Below are 24129 nucleotides of genomic sequence, written 5' to 3' on the forward strand. Positions count from 1 at the left end.
CAGGTGTGATGACGTTTACTTGATATGAATAGTGTTTGTTTTTTCTTGCTGTTGAAAGAGACAATGTTGGTATATCCCCATTGGAGGATGTTTCTGTCTAAGAAGCTAGTGTGTGTTTAATCTGTGGTTTCTAGGTTGTAAGGGGACGGTACATAGTCCTGGAATTTTTGGGAGAAATAAAGAGTAGTGTGTGATCTGCATAAGGGTGGATATTGTTAGATGTAGTGGCAGACACATGATTGATGTTTAGAAAGAAGAGAAATGGAGACAAAAGTGAACCCTGATGCATGATAGACAGAAATAGCTCTCAATGCACATGGCAATCTTACAGGAAGCTACTGATCCAAGAGCTGAGAGATGGGTGATCATACGCAAGCATTTTCAACATGAGATTTGCATGTCAGACACAGTTTAAAGTTTTGCTGATATTGAGGCTAATGACATTGCCATCTTTTAATTATTTCCAGGGCAAGAGACTATCATTGGCTGATGGAGGTTACCAGTGGCTCTGGCTTTTCAGTAACTGTAATGTAATGCATGGGTATTACATGCATGCACGTCTCCTGCCCCAACTCTCTCGATATATACATGTATATATATCAGTCCAGGTCACTGGATTACGCTTCTGGAAGAATTCGCCCCACCCCAACCACCAAATTCCAGTTTTCATCCTTTCCACTTCCATAGTTTTCAGATTTCCCACCATTTAACGATAGCTTTTACAAAATTCTGCCAATTTTCTTGACCAACAAAATTAAAATTGTTTCTATTTTTCTACCTCTCCCAATTCCATGTCATAAATCTTGTTAATTTTTTTTTCACCCATTTGAAATATATCAAATTTCACCAAATTTTCTGTACTGATGTCACTTACAAATTACTGATTAGAAAAATGAATGCGATTTTCATCAGCATGAAAATAATGTGATGAAATTTTGAAATATAAGTGGTTAGAAGAAATTTAACAAGAAACCCATGTTTTTTTTTTTTGTCCTGACACTATAATTCAGAGCTACCAATTCCAAAACTCTACCAAAATACTGCCTTTCATCATCATATTTCTGCTGAAATATATTGCCTGTCTTACATTTAATTTTAAATATAATGAAGTATTTAGTAAAAGAACTTTGTCAGTATAAAGCCGGTGTTTGAAACATAAATTAACATGAAATTTTAATGGAAGATTTTTTAAAGTTTCATAATTTAAAAACAGCTTGTATCATAGAATTGGGGGCTGATATTAAAAGGCGAGTCCTCAGAGACCATTCCTATATAAAATCCTTCCGAAGTCAACCAAAAATTTCAAAAAGGAAAAAAAAAAAAAAAAATCACAGCCAGCAGCAGCAACTGCAGTTGTCATCCGGGTCCTTTACATCAGTCGTATTCCAAGCCTCGATGTGACGACGAGAGCTTCTCTATTGCCTCTCCCTCCCCCTTTCATTACCAACCACCATTTTGTGAATAATATTTCAAAAGAAAAAATATGTCTATAGAACCACCGTCGACGGATCACATCCCAGTTGGAAATGTATCAGGTAAGTCATCATAGACATACCACTGGAAACTAAAAAAAAAACTATAATCAGTAGAAAAATTAAGGATAAAGTGGAAAAACAGTAAGAGCTGTGTATAGACACATGCTTCGATTTATTTTTCCTTGAGCAAGCATCACAACCGTGCGCCTTCACCACCTTTGAAAATAGTGCCCCAAAATAGTGTCGTCGGAGGTGCTAATTTTTTTCCCCCTGTATAGTTCGGCCATAGCTACGGGTTCTGTTCTAGCAATGGGCGCAATAATACGCTCCTCGCATGTTCTCTCTCTCTCTCTTTCTGTATATATAAATATATTATCGCCGTTCCTCACTCCAGCATTGATTCTCTTCCTGTGTTCGTGCATAATATATATATATATATATCAACACACGCGTGTGTACACACACACATATAAATGCACGAATATATGCATATACACGAACACGTAAATGCATTCATGCAAATATGTTTATACTTGCATACATATTTGTGTTTATGTATATACGTGTATCTTTGCGTATATATATATATATATATATATATATATATGCATGTACGTGTACCTTTGTGTATATGTATATATGCACGTATGTGTGCTTTTCTGTATATGTATATATGCACGTACGTGTATCTCCCGTACATATATATTCATGTTTATGTATGTAAAACTCCACGAAAACAACATCAACAGCGTTGGCGGTAGCAAACTGCCTCCTTACTTTGCTGGCACCTTGTTTATGATTGTGTATTCTATCCGAGTTCAAATCTCATCCTGGTTAGACAGAGTTCGTCTTCGGTATTTATGAACCGAAAAGAAACAATGAGAGCTTCCCATAGCTAAAGATCAATTTCTCCGGTTCATCATCGTTCACCTTTTAGCACCCAGAGGCGGTCCTTATGTGCTATCTCACAACAAACCAGTTAACGATCTTTTATTTTTCTCAGTCACCACTTTACACAGATGGTGTTTTAGATACACACAGATCTGAGTTTGTGTGTGTGTATTGAGAGAGAGAGAGTAAACTTTTACATTTATGTATGCATATATATATATACAGGGTGAGTCAAAATTATGTTAACACTTTTCTGTTCTGTTCTTCAGTACTCGTGCTAACAGAATTTTGACTCACCCTGTATATATATGTATAGATGTATTTCCATATCTACATTCAGATAGGTGCACACACACATACATATATATGAATATCTGCATCCAAATACTCGTATATATAAGCTCCAATTTTCAGAATACAGCTCAGTGATCTGAGAAGCAACCTATATACATCTGTCTGTAGCAAGGTAACAGATTCTCTTCCCACTGCATCACCACAATTTCGGCGCCATGTGATGATTAATAATAACCAGTGATTAGATGTAGGCAAGATCATGTGGTCTCAGGTTCAGTTCCACTTCAAGGCACCTTGGACAAGTGTCTTCTGTTTATAGGCACAGGAGTGGCTGTGTGGTAAGTAGCTTGGTTACCGACCACATGGTTCAGGTTCAGTCCCACTGCGTGACGCCTTGGGCAAGTGTCTTCTAATGTAGCTTCGGGCTGGCCAAATACTTGTGAGTGGATTTGGTAGACGGAAACTGAAAGAAGCCTGTCGTGTGTGCGTATATATATATATGTTTGTGCGTCAGTTTATCCCCCACCATCGCTTGACAACCGATATTGGTGTGTTTACGTCCCCATAACTTAGTTCGACAAAAGATCCCCAGTAGAATAAGTACTAAGCTTACAAAGAATTAGTCCTGGGGTCAATTTGTTCGACCAAAGGCAATGCTCCAGCATGGCCGCAGTCAAATGACTGAAACAAGTAAAGGAATAAAAAGAAACCCCCAGATCAACTAAAGCCTTGTAAATGGATTTAGTAGATTAAGATGGAAAGAAGCCTGTTTGTTTGCATATATATATATATATATATATATATGCATGCATATATATATATATATATAATATATATATATATGCATGCATATATGTTTGTGAGCCAAGAAACCTGGCTAAGATGGGACTAAGTAGTGGCACACAGTCTCATGGCCTGATCTTTGGAAAGTGGAACTCCACTGGATAAAATTCATAATTCTCGTAGTTTATGATGTCTTTTTGTGCTCCTCCAACTTATACTGGGAAAAGCTGGAGTCATCACCTTGCTCCTTGTGCTTGAGAAGAAGCTTGGAGCACATTCTCAGTAGCTGTCCAAAAGCCCTGGGATGGGATGCTACTGCTGGAGGCATAACGAGGTTTTGAAGATCATAGCAGACACCATCTAAAGTGGGATTAGCCTCAACAGGCTCCTTAATCAAATAAAGTTTATTATTTTCATTAGAGCTAGTGTGAAGAATATGCCAGCTGGACCTACTTGCAACAGCAAAAAAAAAACTGGGAACTGAAAGCTGATCTGAGGATGTAGCTGAAGCTTCCAGAAACTGTCGCCTCATTATCACTAATGCTGGATGTGATACTGATTTCAAAGGCATCTATGTAAGTGCATCTGTTAGAACTTGCTATTCTTTTAGAGGACCACATTTAGGAATCAAATGAAAACAAGAGCACTCAGAGAGGGCAAACCTCCCTCAAGGCAACACCAACAATTAGCCAAAGATAATTTTTAAAACGAGAATATCTAAAATAAATTTGACTGCTCTCACAAATGAGAATACTAAAAATGAACCCAACCGCTCTCAAAAATTAAGTAAAAAAAACAGGAAAAATAATCCAGAATCGTTGTCTGGTCTCAGATTGATCTCAACATCTAATCAGTTCGTGCCAGTCATGAGGCCAAACATCCCTGAAAGTTTCATCCGAACTCATCCAGTGGTTCTTGAGATATGTTGTCCATGGAAAAACAAACAAACATGACTGAAAACAATACCTCTGCCTTTGGTAAGGCAGAGGTAATAAGAAAAGAAAATATGTTGGAGCAGGTGGAGCTACATGGAAGCAATGTGTGACAAGCAAGGTGTGATCTGATGAAGTTGAGATGCAGATGGTTTTCAAACCAGTCCCTCTGCAGAGATTATAACATGCTTGGCATTGCAGGGGCCAGTTAGCAGAAGGCTATCAGATTGGCTGTGGGTCAAGAGGTGTGAGCTTTGGTAAGGGCAGTGCTAACACAAGCTAGGGCTTGGTCAATCTTGGATGAGGGTGTCTGATGTTGAAAGACCCAAAATGATTAATGATCTCAGGACACGTCACAGATAATGTGTTCAGGTGTTTCACATTGTGTGTATATGTATGCAAGTTAGAAGCATGTTGAATGGTGAACAAAAAAGCATGCTTTTTTCTTTCTCTTTAACTACATATGTGTGTGTATATATTTATCTATCTATATATATATATATATGTATGTATATATGTATATATATACATATATATATGTATGTATATATATATACATATATATATGCATGTATAACTTAAGTTGGTCTGCGACTTCAAGTAGCAGTTCTCCATTCTCTTGTCAATAGTGTAGATGGAGCATAGAGAAGAATAGGGAACCATTGAGTACAGTTTAAATAAAAAAAAACAGGAGATGGAAGAAAAAGAGTGGTTAACAGTATGCACTCAAACAACAGGCAAATACAGGTATATCAAATACTATACAACATAAATTTTTGGTTTATTAAAATGATATCTCCATTTAGAGGATATATCACTATTACCAAATGGTAATTAAGACCAGCTCTGTGTATGAGAAGAGACAACCCTAAGAACCAAGAACTCTCCAAAGCTAACATGCCATTAAGAAAAGGGACAGGCCCACTGTCTTGAGACCAGAGGAGAGTTGTGGACAAGTGTCTCTGGCCCAACAGCTGCTATCAGCATAATTGTCCAACCTTATCTATAGCAGCCAAGAGAACTTAACCGATACAAAAAGAGCAGAACCCATGCACATAAAAAAGCACCATCTGATCATGGCCATTTTCCAGCCTCCCCTGGCACCTGTGCTGGTGGCACGTAAAAAGCACCAACCGATTGTGGCCATTTGCCAGCCTCGTCTGGCACCTGTGCCGGTGGCACGTAAAAAGCACCCACTACACTCACGGAGTGGTTGGCGTTAGGAAGGACATCCAGCTGTAGAAACACTGCCAGATCAGACCGGAGCCTGGTGCAGCCTCCTGGCTTCCCAGACCCCGGTCGAACCGTCCAACCCATGCTAGCATAGAAAACGGACGTTAAACGATGATGATGATATATACACGTATCTATCTATATATGTATGTATATATACATGTATGTATATATAAATGTATGTATATATATATATGTATGTATAAGTGTATATATATATTAAATAAATAAATAAATATATATATATATATATAAATATAAATTAATAATTTTAAATTTTTAACTTTAAATTAAAATTTTATATTTTATATATTTTGTATATTATATTAATTATTTTTATTTCTATGTTTTGGTTTATGTTTTTCACTGTTTGATTTGCTTAATAGTGGTTTTATCTCTAATTTAATTTGTATATATAATATATATATATATATATATATATATATGTATGTATATATATATATATGTATGTATATATATATATGTATGTATATATATATGTGTATATATGTATGTATATATATATGTATGTATATATATATATATGTATGTATATATATATGTGTATATATGTATGTATGTATATATGTATGTATATATATATGTATGTATATATATGTGTATATATGTATGTATATATATATGTGTATATATGTATGTATATATATATGTGTATATATGTATGTATATATATATGTGTATATATGTATATATATTTATATATGTATATATATATGTAAACTAGTGGGCTAAACACCCACTAAATATATATATATATATATACGCGTATATAAATGTATATCTATCTATATCTATAATACACACATCTCGCACGTGTGTGTGTGTGTATATATATATATATATATATTATATATATATATATATATAATATATATAAGGATAATTTTGCATGCAAATCAAAAAGTGAAAAAGTGAACGTCAATATTTTGGTTTTCAATTTACCCTATGTAAACCCAAAATAATTACCCATTATTCAAACGGCACTTCCGTTATTTTGTTTAAGATGGTAGACTGGCATTGAAAAAAATTAGAGAAAAGAAGGAATGATCATGATTAGAACGTTTTTGGTTATAGATCTACTGAATCAATATAGATTTGGGGGTTTAATAAGAATGTGTAGGGTGCATAAGAAAGATACGAAAAGTTCAACATTCGTTTCTATACTTCTCTAACAGCATTCAGAACGAGATGAAATGTATTACATTAACACTGTAAACAATACACAACGATAAAGGGGTGGGTACGGTGGTAAAGGAACAAAGAGATATACACAAACCCTAACACATCTTTCTCTCTCTCTTACTTATCACCAGTTTTAATTTTGTTTATGAGATAATCTCAGTAGGGAGCTGTTTATACCTTTCCCGAAGAGTATTACTTGTAAATAATCGGTTCTCTATTTTGCTTTGAGGGTAACTAAAACACGAATATTATTTTCATATTTTAGCAGAAGGCCTGAAATTTCCGGGTAGGGAATAAATAAGTTGATTACATTGGCTCCCAGTGAAAGGATGGAAGGCAAAGCCGACCTCGATAGAATTTGAACTCAGAATGTAAAGACGGATGAACTACTGCTAAGCATTTTGCCTGGCGTGTTAACGATTCTTCTAGTTCGTCGCCTCCCATATGATACAAATATTGCTTTAAAATACAATTTAGTTTATAATACTACAACATCGTACAGTAACTAAAATACTGCAATAATACACAAACACATACGCAAATATACACGCCTAGAGACATTCATATATATTTGTGTGTGTATAAATAGATATAAAATTGTGTGTGTGTGTGTGTGTATGTATATATATATATATATATATATTATATATATATATATATATATATAATATATATAAGGATAATTTTGCATGCAAATCAAAAAGTGAAAAAGTGAACGTCAATATTTTGGTTTTCAATTTACCCTATGTAAACCCAAAATAATTACCCATTATTCAAACGGCACTTCCGTTATTTTGTTTAAGATGGTAGACTGGCATTGAAAAAAATTAGAGAAAAGAAGGAATGATCATGATTAGAACGTTTTTGGTTATAGATCTACTGAATCAATATAGATTTGGGGTTTAATAAGAATGTGTAGGGTGCATAAGAAAGATACGAAAAGTTCAACATTCGTTTCTATACTTCTCTAACAGCATTCAGAACGAGATGAAATGTATTACATTAACACTGTAAACAATACACAACGATAAAGGGGTGGGTACGGTGGTAAAGGAACAAAGAGATATACACAAACCCTAACACATCTTTCTCTCTCTCTTACTTATCACCAGTTTTAATTTTGTTTATGAGATAATCTCAGTAGGGAGCTGTTTATACCTTTCCCGAAGAGTATTACTTGTAAATAATCGGTTCTCTATTTTGCTTTGAGGGTAACTAAAACACGAATATTATTTTCATATTTTAGCAGAAGGCCTGAAATTTCCGGGTAGGGAATAAATAAGTTGATTACATTGGCTCCCAGTGAAAGGATGGAAGGCAAAGCCGACCTCGATAGAATTTGAACTCAGAATGTAAAGACGGATGAACTACTGCTAAGCATTTTGCCTGGCGTGTTAACGATTCTTCTAGTTCGTCGCCTCCCATATGATACAAATATTGCTTTAAAATACAATTTAGTTTATAATACTACAACATCGTACAGTAACTAAAATACTGCAATAATACACAAACACATACGCAAATATACACGCCTAGAGACATTCATATATATTTGTGTGTGTATAAATAGATATAAAATTGTGTGTGTGTGTGTGTATGTATATATATATATATATATATATATATATATATAGCGAATGAGAGAGAGAGAGAGAGTGAGCGATGTGTCTTGGGTGAATCATTACGTCAGTAATAATAATACACGCTCGAAATCAATTTCACTTTTTTATTGTTAGTCCATAAAGAAGTGGAATTGAGCCTGTGCGTGTATTATTATTGGCGTAATGATTCTCCTAGGACACAACAAAGTTTGTTTCAATACACGAATTCATTTCCATAAGCTGAATACTTTAACCACTATGCCAACCTCCTTCATACTAAGATATTGGAGTGGCTTAATGGATTTGGACTTAATCATGAGCTAAAGCAAGCTACAACTTAAAGCCCTTTTATTAAAAAAAATTTTGAAGGCTCAGATATATTGTCAAAGGATTAGTGTCAAACTTAAGCATGCACCAAAACAAACCACAGTTTAAGGCAACTCAATCAGGAGGGGACTCAAAATGCTTTCAAATGTTTTCAGTTTTTATGAAATCTAATGTGATTAAAAAAAAATTAACGTAGGGATCCCCTAACCTTTCTGCTTACACCATGTGTAAATCAAACACTGACTAGGACAGTGTAATTTTTTTTCCAACATTGCGGTTCATCTTGTTTCTGAGTTCCAATAATTTTGGGGTTCATTTAACCCTTTAACATTCAGATTATTCTGTCAAGTGTAATGCTTTTCCATTCAAATAGTTTTTAATTAATCATGTATAATCTCTTAGCTTTGAAATTTTGATGATGTGATTGTATATTTTTAGAATGGCACTGAAGGATAGGTGTGATAGGCTGGATCTGGCTGGTTGGTTAGAAAATAAAACAAGTGGTACATGTGGGTTGGATATGGCTGGTTTAAATGCTAAAGGATTAAACTTTTATTTCTCAGGGATTGATATCATTGTTATCATTGTCTACTTTCCATGTTGGCATGGGTTGGATGAGTCGTCATAATCTGATTCATTTCTTATTTGGAGCTATTGCTCCTAAAGACGTGCTTGTGTGTGTTATTTTGGCTTCATTTCTAGGGGTGGATGCCCTTCCTATTACTAACCGTTTAACAGTGTATACTGGGTGTATTTTCTTGTTGCCCCAATACTAACTTAATAACCAATGGTGTGTAGACTGAGAAGGGAATTTGGATAGGGAGCAATAACAGCAGAAATGTCAGAAATGAGTAGTGTTATTGAGACTACTCAATATTCAAATGTCAAAGAATTTCTCTCAACAGATGGCTATGAAGCTCCTCCACTACTTCTACTCATGATCAAAGATGCACATATTGTCAACCATCAAAGTACAAGCTCAACTGGTTAAGGTCAAACAACTGACAAGCAAATCTGTAGTATTGAGCAGAATATTTGCTGTAGCCCATCTCTTATACCAAAACAAAGCATGTACATGATAAAACATCCAATCAGTTAAGTTCAAAAGCCATGAGAACTACTACCTGGTACTGCATCAGGGCATTCATGGTTATTATTATTATTTTTTTTTCAAACTCAGGTTTTGTTGAAACTCCTGGAGTCTTGCATGTGTAGTGGGCTTGCTGTCTGCACCCTACAGTACCATACTCTCTGTTCTTTTCAACTATCTAATACTTTTCTGATTATTCTGGCCATGGCAAGGAGGCAAACCTTTTGTAACAGCTTTGTTGAGCACTCTATTCTGCTTTCCTTTATATTCTTCTTGATGCCTTCTAATACTGTCCTAAGGACCCAACAGTAGTTGACACTATTATTATTATTATTATTATCATTTCTACTAAAGGTACAAGATCTGAAATTTTGGGGGAAGGGAACTAGTCGATTACATCGACCCTAGTGTTTCACTAGTACTTAATTTATCAACGCTAAAAGAATGAAAGGCAAAGTCGACCTGGGTGGAATTTGAACTCAAAATGTAAAGACGAATGAGATGCTGCTAAGCATTTTGCCTGGCATGCTAATGATTCTGCCAGCTTGTTACCTTTATTAATGTGATAATAATGAGTAAATAGCTATGCATTTCTTCAACAGCCAGATACCTGTCCCTGTATCATACTTTAGCTTCTCAATATTTGATATAAAACCACCTCTCTCAATATCACGTTCCTGTGTAGCCAAAGGGGTCTTGTCTCATGAGTTACTTGGTAACCTCACTAATGCTGGTACCAATCACAAAAGCACCCAGTACATTCAGTTAAGTGGTTGATATTAGAAGGGGCATTCAGTCATAAAAAGCTTGTCAAAGTAAACATTGGAGCCCAGTGCAGTACTCTGGCTCATTGCATTCTGTCAAACTATCCAATTCATCCTAGCATGGGTTAAACATTATCCCTTTAGCATTTAAACAGGCCATATCTAACCCAAAGATTCTACCTGTTTTATGTGCAAATCTGTCATATTCAGCCTCTCACACCAACCCTACAATATCATTCTAATAATATATTGTAACATCTTCAAAATCTCAAAGCTATGAGATAATAGATGATTAATTAAAAACAATGTGTTTAATTAAACATTACAGTTGACAAAGCAATCTGATGCCAAAGGGTTAAATGATAGGATTTATTGAAATATTCGGCACCTTTGTCTGGAAATAATTTCTTTTTAAAAAAAACAAGAAACTGCTGTTCTTTCCTTCCTCCATCCAAATTGCTATCAATCATTGATTTAAGACTTGTTTGCCAAAATGTGGCAAATTGAAAAATCCTGCTGGTTGATAGAGAACAATAATTTCTTTACAGGCAGCAGGGATTATATGCCCTGTAATAATGTGTTGTCAGCTCAGCATAGTATTTCTTCTTGGTGGCCAATGGCTTAAAGTTCATTAACAGGGCATATCTTAGAGAACAGCAGTCAGTTAGCTTGGTTTTTCTTTTGGTACATGCTGCAGGTTGCCTGAGTATGCATTTTCTCACAAGAAAGTTGGCAATTAAAAACACTTGCTGGGGCCCTATCAAGGACGTTGCATCTGATGTTGGGAAAGTTGTTTCCATGATCCTGGGAAGTGGAGTTTTTCATTGTCTGTACACCTGAAAAGGGGCATATGTTGGGTGTACCTCTCTGGAAAGTCATTGCCTGTCATATCCATGTAGTGCCTCATGAGGTCATGAGGTGGTGTGGGGATGGCACTATAGCCCACACCCTTTGAGAGATAGGGTTCTCTTAATGGGCAGTTGGTCGGATTTATTGTAAACTATTGGTGGAGAGAGTAAAAGAGAGAATGTGCATGTTTAATTCTGTTGTAGTGTGCAGTGTTGGATTGAAAGATATATTACCTAAGCATGAATAGTTAACCTTGATGTTATAAGAATTAAAAAATTATATCTGTGGAAAATGCTGACTAATCGGTTTGCGTACGCACACACACACACTATATATATATAATTTTAATGAATACTTTCCCGTTTTTTTGCATGGTTAAACAGAATTTACTGGAGCAGATTTTCTACAGCTAAATGCCCTTCCTGTTGCTAACCCTTACCTATTTCTAATCAAGGCAATATTTCCACATGTCTAGCCTATATAGAAATATCAGTGAGCCTACCAAGATCATAGAGACTGCTGCCTTTTCCTTCTCTTACTAAATTTCAATGCTAATTCTCAAACCATCAGATTATTTTTTAATATTTCCATTTTTTTCTCTCTTTCTTAGATTACACACAATACCTCAACCAAGTTGCAGACACGGTTGTTCAAGGAGGTACTGTAACATTTGTCAGTCAAGAAGATGGAGTTCCAATTGGTTCAAAACAGACAGCATCTGATTTGTGTCAGGAAATTTCACATACCGTTGTCTTTGGGGAGATTGCCACTAACCATGCAGAAGTTACCAGTGTCTTCACTCCTTTGTTCTTTGAACAACCTCAACCAGTGCCTTCAGCTAATGAAGTCATTAGTGTCAAGCCTCCTGTTGGAAAAGTAAGTCTCATGTTATGTAAACTAAACTACACATTCTATCTCTGTTTCTCTCACACACTTGATTTTGCTTTTCTTCCCTCTTATTCCCTGCCTTTCTTTTTCTATCTTGCTCTCCCTCTCTCTTGTTTTTTTTTTTTGCCATCTTTCTCTTACTCCTTCATCATCATCATCATTGTCATTTAACGTCCATTTATCTTTACTTTCATGAGTCAGGTGGAATTTGTTGAAGCAGGTTTTCTATTACTGGATGCCCTTCCTATTGCCATCCTTTACCTGTTTCCAAGCAATATTTTTTTCTTAGCTAACATGTTTTTCATGAAAGACTGGAAACAAATAACCTTGCTTGTATGACAGTTATGCTTATTTACAATCATTACGTAATGTCTCAACATAGTACACTCAAACACAAGCACACACACACAAACACACAAACTCACACACTCATACACACACAACAGGCTTCTTTCAGTTTCCAAATACAAAATACATTCACAAAGCTATGGTCAGCCTGGGGCTGTAGTAGAAGATGCTTGCCCAAGGTGTTACAAAGTGAGACCACTAACAGAATTGTCAGCATGCTGGCCTAAATATTTAAGGGTATTTCTTTCAGCTTTGTGTTCTGAGCTCAAATTCAGCGAAGGTCAATTTTGCCTTTCATTCTTTTAGGGTCAATAAAATAACGTATCAATGGAGCACTGGAATTGATGCATTGATTTCTCCACTATCCTCCAAATTGCTGGCCTGGTGCCAAAATTTGAAATCATTGACTGAGTTTATTTTTTTCCCCCCTTTCATTTTTCTTATTTTTGATCTCTCTTTATCTTCTATTCCAGGGTCCCTATCAATGTAAAAGCTGTGATAAAAACTTTCCCAAATGGAATCAGTTACAGCGTCATAGCAAGACGCATAAAGAAGACAAGCCATATCGTTGCACACACTGTACCGATTCCTTTAATGTTGAAGACAATTTAAAGCTTCACATGGCCACACATCCACAGAATGATGACCGGCAGCCAACGTGTCCTGAATGTGGTATAACGTTTACTCGGATTGCTAGCTTCAAAGCTCATATCATGCTGCATGTAAAAGAAGAAAGCCTCATGTGTACAGAATGTGGAGATGAGTTCAGTCTTCAGGTGAACTATTACTATTATTATTCTTTATTATTATTATTCTTGTTGTTAAGGTGGTGAGTTGGTACAACTGTTAGCAGATTGAGCAAAATGTTTAGTGGCATTTCATCCATCTTTATGGCCTGAGTTCAGATTCTACCAAGGCTGACTTTACCTTTCATCCTTTCGAGGTCGATGAAATAAGTACCAGTTGAGCACTGGGGTCGATGTAATTGACCTACTCCTACCCTGAAATTGCTGGCCTTGTACTAAAATTTGAAACCATTGTTGTTGTTTGTTTTTGTTTGTTGTTATTGGCATGACAGTGCAATGTGGGGATATTACCTGTTTGAGACAAGCTTTTCAGGCATGGAAACACCAACAGATGAATGTGTCTGACTTGTATCCAAAGGCATAGAACCATACTGCATGTAGTTGTTCAGTGTCCATGCATTAGTGACTTTGATCTTGTGTCAGCAACTGTTGTCTCATGTAAGATGAATCCAGCCATCTGCTGAGTGTATAGTGAAAATCAACTCACCACCTTCCTTTGGCAGGGAAGGGTGGGCTTAATCTTTCTCTGCTTGGTGACTATAACATTCCTCTCAAAACTAGTGGGTTTGTGCCATAAGAATAATTGTAATCCTTTCTACTATAGGCACAAAGTCTGAAAATTTTGGGAAGGAGCTTGACCTCAGGAGAATTTGAACTCAGAATGCAGATACCTCCTCCCCTCAAATTTCAGGCCTTTTGCCTATAGTAGAAAGGATTATTATTATTATTATTATTATTATTATTATTATTATTATTATTATTGTAATATGGTGGTGAGCTGGCAGGATTGGTATAATGTGTTGGAAAAAATGCCTTGTTGTATTTCTTCCAACTCTCTACATTCTGAGTTCAAATTTCATCAAGTTTTACTTTGCCTTTCATCTCTCTGGGGTTGATAAAATAAAGTACAAGTCAAGTACAGGAGTGGAGGTGTGTGTCAATGATATTGACTAATCTGCTTTCCCTCAAATTTGCTGGCCTTGTGCTCAAATCAGAACAATCTACTTCTTCTCTTCCCCTTCCTCCTCTCCTGTTTTGACTCCTCCTCCCATTTCCCTCCTTCCATTCCCTTCTTCCCATTCCCCTCCTCCCTTCCCCTTTTCACCCCCATCTCATCCCCTTCTCACCCCTCTTCTCCCCTTCTCACTCCCTTCTCGCCCCTCTTCTCATCCCTCCCCTCTCCCCTTCTCACTCCCTTCCCACCCTCCTTCCCCTCATCCTTCTCATCCCTACCCCCCTCCCTACCCCCCTCCCTACCCCCCGCCCTACCCCCGCCCTGCCCCATCCTCTCCTCCTTCTCTTCTTCCTCTGCCTCCTTCTCACTGCCATTGCATATCTTGTTCCTAGTCATTACTTTATTCAAACCTTGATTCTAAGTTGTTTTCAAATGAGTCACAGTATACGGCTTTGAAACTGAGCCCTTTGAATACCTTGTCACTTAAATTTAACCTAAATTTAAAAATTTCTTCTTTGTCCATTTTCTTCATCATCTCAGAGTCACTTGGACAAACATATGAAAGAACACAGAGAAGAACATGGTAACAACCGTTCGTACACCTGTCGACAATGTTCACAAGAATTCGGCAAAATCACTTTACTACGGGAACACATGAAACAACACTATCGCATCAAGTAAGAGAATCATTACACCAGTTGCATTTCTTGTGCCACCAGCCAAACCAAATGTCTTTATCTTCTGTCATTTACCTGTTTCAGTCATTGGACTGTGGTCGTGCTGGGGCACTGCCTTGAAGGGTTTTATAGTCTAACAAATCAACCCTAGTATTTGTTTTTTTTTAAGACCTGTACATATTCTGTTTGGCTGCTTTTGTGAAACTGCTATGTCACAGGGACATAAACAAACCAACACTGGTTGTCAGGTGGTGGTAGTGGGAGACATGTACAGCAGAAACTGTAAAAAGTCCACCATATATATAAAAAAGTCCACCACGCCAGTGCTTACCTGTTTCAAAGTAAGGTAGTATTTCCTCATGACCAGACATGTTTTTGTGGAAGATTTGAAATAAAGAACATTGCTATTCATTTGCAACTATCATGCAAAGTCAAGAGAAGGGGAGAGTAACACACATCATACATATGACAAGCTTCTTTCAGTTTGTCTTTAGCCAATCCATTCGCAAGGCCTTTTTTAGCATGGGACTATAATAAAAGACACTTGCCTAAAGTACCACATAGTGGGACTGAACTGGAACATGTGTGGTTGGGAAGCAAATTTCTTAACTATAAAACCATGCTTGCACCTACTACCTTAGTTAAAAAAAAAAGACATGTATAATTTACTGCTGGAGATATAAGAAGATGGGTGGTCATGGTTAGAATGTCTGCTTAATGAGGGCTATACTAGAGCTAAACATCACCACCATTAATTTACAGAAGAAATTACATCTAGCTAGCTTAATCTGGACTATAAAGTTCTGTGTTGGTCAGAGACATGGCAAAGTGCAGGTTTAAGTGTGTGAATCTCTAATGTCTCAGCTGGCTGTGTGTTACTCTGCAGCTTTGACCAATTGTACTGGTCATACACTTAGCTATTTCAAAGGGGCAGAGGCTGTTGTAGTAGTGGTAAATGCAAACAGAGGGAAGACATTGCTTGTCAAGTGGGGCAATGTTCTGAAATTACACATTTTCATAAAGGATTACATAAATCTTTTTGGTCCCTGAATACAGTGCAGAAATAACATGATACCTCAGCTGGTAATTTTGTCAGAAGTTGACTTAACCAGCTGTGATTCTCAAAAGATAACAAAATAACATTTGTAACTAATTTGATATCTGGAATATCCCCGACGACATGTATTCACATTGTATTGTGCAGGCCTGTGTATAAATTCAAGCTCAGTATTGCAGGCTGATAAAGCACTAGTTGATTTTAAGGGCTTTCTTGCTACTTAGGACCATTAACTGTCTACATTGTCAGACTTTTTATCTCTTTTGATATTCTATCAATAAATTCTGTTTTGTAGATCTTCACTTTCTCATCGCTCATACAAACGCAACATCGATAGGTCCACTTTCCACCATAAATGTGATCATTGTGGCAAATCTTTTCAGAAGCCAAGTCAAGTAGAACGACATATTCGTATTCACACAGGTAAGTTACTTGATATCAAAAATAGCTGTTACTTTTACTTTTGGACAAAGAATTTGGGATGTAAAATTATTTCTTTGTAGTATAGCAAATTCTAAAAAGATACAAACTCAAATAACAAAAAAGTCTTTCAATAAACATTTTGTTTTGGAAAGAACATAGGTGAAGAGATGCATTGTTTTCATTTTGATGTACTCCGTGAACATCAAGATGAAAACAAGAAAATAGAGCTGCTAATTTTTGTTCTGATAATTTCTTGTTTCACACTCCAAACACTGGATGGTGTGTATATATATATATATATATATATATATAGGTTTGAATGTGTGGATGGATGATGGATTAAGGAGAAATGAATGTTGGTATTTCGTTTTTGGATTTGGTTTGCAAGATTCTTTATGTGAGTTTGTGTGTTGAAGCATATTCTGTTGTGTCTGGGGAGAGTCATTTTTGTGCCTCATAATTTAACACACTCACTGGTAAAATTTCCACTTATTTCTTATTTTTATTTTCCTAACATTTCTCCATCTCCTTATCTTCACTTACCACCACTATTCAACTTTGTGCTGTATTTTGTTGTCATGAGGTTTATTAGTACATTATGAACTTCTGAAAGTGAACATGTTATTACCTACACTGAATTATACCACTGAAGTCAGTAGATGCAACAAAAATTTTAGGAAAATAAAAATAAGAAATTTTACTGGTGAGTGTGTTAAATTATAAGGGAAAGGTGTGGGTGAGTGACAAAAGAAAGAAAAAACAAACACTAAGGTTCTCCTGACTTGATATAGTGTGCATTAGTAAAAACTGAATTAGCACTCACTGAGAGTGTGATCTGATTACATTTGAATCTTTGCCAATGTCAAAAGATAACACTGTTTTTACTAAATTTGTCAAAAGTGAAAGTCCACTGAATGAGGGACATGTGTGAGTGGGTTGCCAGTAGGTGTGGTTTTATGGAAGAGCACAGGTTGTCATTAAAAAGGGAGAAATGTTTACTGAAGGTTGGCTGTCAAAGTGGGTTCTTTTCTTTGGAATGGGAGGCATAATAACATGTTTCTAAAGATTGGGTTATATCCAGAGAGAGAGAGAGAGAGAGAGAGAAGTTATTGAAGACAAAAGCTTGCTGTGTAACACACTGAGAGTAATCAAAGGGATACTGTTGGGACTGGTGACCTTATTTGTTTGAAGCAACTGAAATTGCTTTCAGATTTGACAAATACATGTACCTGGTGGAATGGAAAGTGAGGTTTTGAGGTTTACTTAATGTGTGTCATGCAAAGTTGGGTACAAGCTGAGCATTAAATGTTGAAGCTTTCTCTGTAAGAGTACTGCAGAAATGGAATGAAAGGAGCTGCATGTGTGTATGTACAGGTGTTGTAAATATATGTTTTAGCTTCTAATATTAGGTTGTCCCAAAAGTTCGTAAACACTTGCGATAATTGAATTTTTACTCGCCAAGTACTAACAAAAACAACAAAAATTATTCCTCAAAATAACGACCATTATTTTCCAAGACTTTCTACGAACTTTTGGGACAACCTTATATATGGATCTCTTGCTTTACAAGTGATGTAAACTAAGTATTTACTCATTTACAGGTGAACGACCGTTCAGATGTTCAATGTGTGATAAATCTTTCAATCAGAAAGGTGCACTTCAAATTCACATGACCAAGCACACTGGGGAAAGACCTCATACCTGTGAATTTTGTTCAGCAACTTTTTCTCAGAAAGGAAATTTGCGAGCTCACATACAGGTGAGATGAAATGTTCTGTTAAGAAGAAAAGGCCTTATAATTGCTTCTTTTGAGACTTTGTAGATTTACTACCAGTTTTGATCAAACTAGTTCTGCTGTCAGATGTATGTGTGTGTGTGTGTGTGTGTGTGTGTGTGTGTGTATGAGAGCACAAGCATGACTTTGGAATCACGTGGTTAGGGGTTCACTCCTATTCCATGGATGTTGTCAGCTTAGCGTCTTATAGCTGTGAGTTGACCATTACCTTGTGAGCAAAATTGATAAATGGAAATTGAAGAAATCTGTTCTGTGTGTGTGTGTATGTATATATATATATGTATACACATACACACATGAATGTATATATGCATGCATGTACTTGTGTCTGTGCATTTGACTTTGTATTTCTCCTCATCTTCACATGTGTTTGCTGTTTGTAAAAAAAAAAAGCATCAATGATCATACATATGATGTTGTTTGTTTGCAGTCCATTGCATAAGCATGTCCAGGCTTATTGATTTGTCTCAACATGTTAATTGATCATTCTAAATGAAAGGTGCATTCAAAAAGTGTTGTTTGTTTTCAGTTCTCTTTATAACTATATCCAGGGCTGTTTAATAGAGAGGTGACAGTTGGCATCAAAAGAGCATTTGGCTGTTGAAAATTCTGCCCCAACATTGTCTTGTCTGACCCATGCAAGCATAGAAAAATAAATGTTAAAACAACAATTAGGATGATGATAATATGTGTGTGTGTGGTTGTGTGGACGTGTGTGAATGTTTGTCACTCCTTGTCTTAATATCGTGATAGTTGTATATAAGGATTATTGTCTTGCAAGCAATATTATTCATTTCCATTCTTTCACAAAAATATGTCCAGCCATGGGAAAATATTCCCTTACATAGAAGGTAAAGGTTGACAACAATGATGGCTTCAGAGAATTCCATCTGATCCATGCAAGCGTAGAAAAGTGGACATTGGAACAATAATGATGATATAGTGGTTAGGGTATTGCACTCGCAGTTATAAGATCATAATTTCAATTTCTGAATTGGCAGTGCATTGTGTTCTTGAACAAAACACTTCATTTTGCTTTGCTGTGTGATCACTTTTACATCTGACATATGGCACACCATGCACCTGTACAGGCAATGTTGATTTGATGGAGGGAGTGAGCAGATGTTCAGCACAAACATTTGATCACTATCATCATCATCATCACCATTGTTTAACATCTGTTTTCCATGCTAGCATGGGTTGGATGGTTCGACCGGAGTCTGGGAAGCCAGGAGGTTGCACCAGGCTCCAGTCTGATCTGGCAGTGTTTCTACAGCTGGATGCCCTTCCTAACGCCAACCACTCTGTGAGTGTAGTGGGTGCTTTTTACATGCCCCTGGCACCTGTGCCAGTGGCATGTAAAAAGCACCCACTACACTCACAGAGTGGCTGGCAACGGCCACGATCGGTTGGTGCTATTTACGTGCCACCGGCATGGAAGCCAGTCAAGGCAGTGTTGGCATCGGCCATGTTCGGATGGTGCTTTTTACGTGCCACCGGCACAGGTATCACAACTACAATTTCTATTTGATTTTTTGATGTTGATGTTGATGTTGATAAATAAAATATTCTGTGCAGGTTGTTCAGCAAGAATTTGCAGAACATTTATCTGTCTTATACAATAGCAGAGTCCACAATATATATGAAATATTACTGCAAGCTGGAACTTCACAACTTATTCTGAATTTCTTTACTTGTTGCTAATCTTCTAATGATAAATTGTCTGAAGAGCAGAACCAAGAAAATCAGATTATCAATTCGAGACTGAATCTGTTCCATTTATCATGGAATCTCTTTCTATGTTTTTTTTTTTTGAGATACATGCTAATGCTCTCAGTGCTGGTGCCATAAAAATACTCAGCACACTCTGCAAGTGAATGGTAAATTGAATTAATCAGTGACAATGCAAGACTTGAGAGGGCTCTTTAGTCTTCTTGATGGCAAGGCAACCACTATTGTGCTGATACTGTGAAAAATGCACTCAGTATATTCTATACAGTAGTTGGTGTTAGGCAGAGCATATAGTCTTAGAAACCATGCTAAACTTGAGAAATTGGAGTCAGACATGGTCCTCTGACCTCCAACAAGTCAGAGGACACTTATTGCAGCGGTTGTTCACACACTTATTGTAGTGGTCCTTCAGTTTTTCTAAGTCCTGTAAAAGAATCCATAAAGTTGAGCCTTTTGCAATACCCTTAAAGCCAGGAACTTTTAGCACTCCCTCATATGACCTTTTGATGAACAATCCAACCCATGACAGCATGAGAAACAAACTAAATGATAATAATAATGATGATGATGATATATATTTTCAATTTCTTTCAGCGTGTCCATTCTTTGTCTAAAGATTCCGACAGTCCTAATTTCCAGTGTGAAGAATGTAGTTGTGTCTTCCGTAAACTTGGTAGTTTAAATGCTCATATAAGTCGTTCTCATTCTGAAACGGTAAGCTATAATTCTTCTTTTCTCTTGTAGTTAAAAGCACTACTTACCTATTGGTAGGCTCTTCAATCTCTATCAATTACAAAATTGCAAGATTTTCTAGCCTTTGATAACCACAATTTGTGGGATCAATTGAAAAATATTGATTTCTAACATAGACACAAGGCTACAAATTTTAGGAGAGGCATGGCTGTGTGGTTAAGATGTTTACTTTCCAACCTCATAGTTTCAAGTTCAGTCCTACTATATAGAACCTTGCCTAAGGGACTTTTGCTATAGCTTCATGTCAACCAAGCTTCATGCATTGATGCAGTAAACCAAAAGAAACTCTCTCTCTCTCTCTCTCTATATATATATATATGTATGTACACACACACACACACAAGTGGGTATTGAAAAAATTCCTGTTTTTCTAAGTCCTGTAAAAGAATCCATGAGCCTTTTGTGATACCCTTAAAGCCAGGAACTTTTCAGCACTCCATCATATATATATATATATATATATACTCACACACACACACACACACACATATATATATATATATGTGTGTGTATGTGTGTACATTGATGTGGTTAGTAGGTTTTTCCTTGTCTTGACATTGTATGATGATTGTAAATGAACATCACTCATAAAAGTAATGATTTTCGTATCCAATCGTCTCTGAAAACATGTCAAGCCATGAGGAGATATTACTTTGCTTAGAAATAGGTGAGGACTGTTGACGGGAAGGACACCCAACTATAGAAAATCTGCCTTAATGAATTCTGTCTGGCCCATGCAAACACAAAAAAGTGTACATTAATATGCTGAAACAGTGAGTACAGTTAATTTACCTCAGTGAGTATTTTTACCAACTTTTGCTCAGCATACCAATCTCCTGGAAACTTCAGAAATGTGCAACCAGATAAATACCCGCCGTCAGGCATCTACCATACTCTGAACATCCCTGGGTATGAACACATTAAAGCTCAAACATCTGGTAGCTGACTTGGTAGACACCCATAAGATTATCCATTGTCTTTCTAATAACAATTCTGGGCACCTTTTTGAATTATTTATGTCTAACATCCATACAAAATCAAAAAGCAACACAGCACCCATGACTTTTGGAAACATTTTTTCATGCCCAGAATTGTCGAAGCATGAAATAAACTACCTCCATCAGTTGTTAGCTGTCAAGACCCTCCATTCTTCAAAACTTTTATGATTCCTGAAATTCGCTAACAGTACACCTGATGTCTCCAACCCCATTTCTTTTTTTTTTTCTTTTTTTTGAAGACTTATTCACTGTTCACTTCCTGTGCATATTCTATGTTCAGTTTATGCAGCTTTGATTACTCTTTCTGATGAGTTTTAGTGCACTTGAGCACTGTATACATTAAGTTCATAATAATAATAATAATGATAATAATAATGATACTAATAATAATAAATGAAAGGGAAAAATAATGAAAAATCAATTGCTTTGTAAATCTTTTTCATTAGATTGTACAGTGTGTTGTTATTCCTAGAACTGCAAGGGGTGTAACTAAGAAATGGTTAATGAAATTTAAAAATGTCAATATTTCAAATGAAGTAATGTGATATATTTTTGTGAAATGGTGTTTGATGCAGCTTATATAAAGGAAGCTGATTGTTATTTTATGCCATAAATAACATCTCAATAATATGAAATAATGGAAAGAACCAATAATTTTATGTTTATTTTTAAAATATGTATCAAAGAATTTACTGCTGGAAAGCAGAAGAGTTAAGTTGGAAACTACTTCATCATCAGCTCGAATTTTGTGGTAGTTATAATGATGTATCTGTTGTCAAATACACTATCCTATATATATCTGAATTGACTTAGTTGAAGAATAGTTGAATATATAATATTAAGAAAAGCTTGCAGTTGTAAAAATGTGGCTCAATTCAAATACAGATATGAAATTTTAAAGCTATTTGAATAAATATAGTTTGGATTATGGATTATGAAATATAAACCCTTGCAAAATTAAATATTTCATATTCTTAGAAGAATCCAGGATTACCTCCATCTTGTAGCCTTTGCTGAAAAATAAGTATAGAAATTGTTTTCTAACATTGCAGGAATTAGATAGCAAAGAAAGCGTGCAACCTGGTGATGAAAGTGATAAAATGTTCAGTGAAATTCTTGAACAGTCTGTGCAGTCAAGCAACAAAGAATTAGCTGGTCAGGTAAGATTTGGTTTTATATTCCATTCTTTCCTCATTTAACAGAATTACTGCAATAGTGCTGAGAAATCATTGATGTCATAAACTTTCTTTTAGAGTGTTGATTTTACAGGATTTTGATAAATGTTGAGATGCACAGTGCTTAGTACAATAAATACATTTTTTTTTTTCGAAAAACATGGTTGAAAGTATTGAAGTAATTTTTCTCATAATATTAGTAATGTCTATTCTTGTGAGCTAATTTTACATCACTACCACCGCTTTACGCTACTGTGTCCAACTAGTGTAGCTATGTATCTCCTCTACAATTAGATACTCATCCCTGTCCCTCTACCATACTTTAAGTTCTCAACATCTACAGCAAAACCACCTATCTCAATACTGCACCCTTACTCAGTCAATGGGTCTTTTCTTGCAAGTTAGTTGGTAACTTCACTAATGCTGGTGCCACATCAAAAAAGCACCCACTGCATACTGTAAAGTGATTGGCATTATGATATATCTTAAGTAGTAATTTATCTGGTTATTTTGTTGCTTTCATTTACTGATAGTCTACTTATAAGGTTGATGCTTGTGCACTGTTAATTTACTAGCAGAATATTAGCTTGTGTATTAATTATTTGGAAAAATAGGGTGGAGCTGTATACTTCGGGTTTACCCTGATATCACTTGGTCTCAACTCCTGTTTGTATTCAGAACAATTTAATTGTATCCTTCTGTTACTCTTTATACTGTTCTCTCACCCATATTTTACAGTAATCCCCCTCATGAGTCACCAAATTATCTTTTCCCTACCACTATATGTTCCCCTCTCCCATTCACTACATTTGTCCCACACTCTAACAACCTACTCAATCACATATCTCCCTCTCTCCCTTTTGCCTATCTTTTCTCTCTCTTCCCCTGCCTACTTTATCATCATCATCATAAGAAAAAAAAAATATATATATATAAAATATTATATTATATATGTGTGTGTCTCTTTGTCCTGATGTTGTGTAATAATTGTAAAGTGATTATCACAAGCAATTTCTAGTATTCTACAAGAATGTTTGGCCATGGGGAAATATTACCTTGCTTGGAAACAAGTGAGTGTTGG

The 24129-nt window shown here is 36.0% G+C and overlaps 1 protein-coding gene across 1 annotated transcript in view; it reads left to right on the forward strand.

Annotated features, from left to right (window-relative positions):
• Positions 1 to 1380: 1380 nt before the first annotated feature.
• Positions 1381 to 24129, forward strand: part of LOC115210528 (zinc finger protein 236-like) — a 61332-nt gene continuing 38583 nt past the window's right edge. Inside the window, exons 1-8 of the mRNA XM_036502243.1 lie at positions 1381 to 1535; positions 12053 to 12318; positions 13152 to 13454; positions 14980 to 15116; positions 16469 to 16596; positions 18198 to 18355; positions 20717 to 20836; positions 22926 to 23033. Of these exons, the coding sequence (XP_036358136.1) occupies positions 1484 to 1535; positions 12053 to 12318; positions 13152 to 13454; positions 14980 to 15116; positions 16469 to 16596; positions 18198 to 18355; positions 20717 to 20836; positions 22926 to 23033 (1272 nt within the window). The 5' untranslated portion in view covers positions 1381 to 1483. The remainder of the gene's footprint in view (positions 1536 to 12052; positions 12319 to 13151; positions 13455 to 14979; positions 15117 to 16468; positions 16597 to 18197; positions 18356 to 20716; positions 20837 to 22925; positions 23034 to 24129) is intronic.

Source organism: Octopus sinensis, linkage group LG4 (assembly GCF_006345805.1).
Source record: "Octopus sinensis linkage group LG4, ASM634580v1, whole genome shotgun sequence".
Lineage (NCBI taxonomy): Eukaryota > Metazoa > Mollusca > Cephalopoda > Octopoda > Octopodidae > Octopus > Octopus sinensis.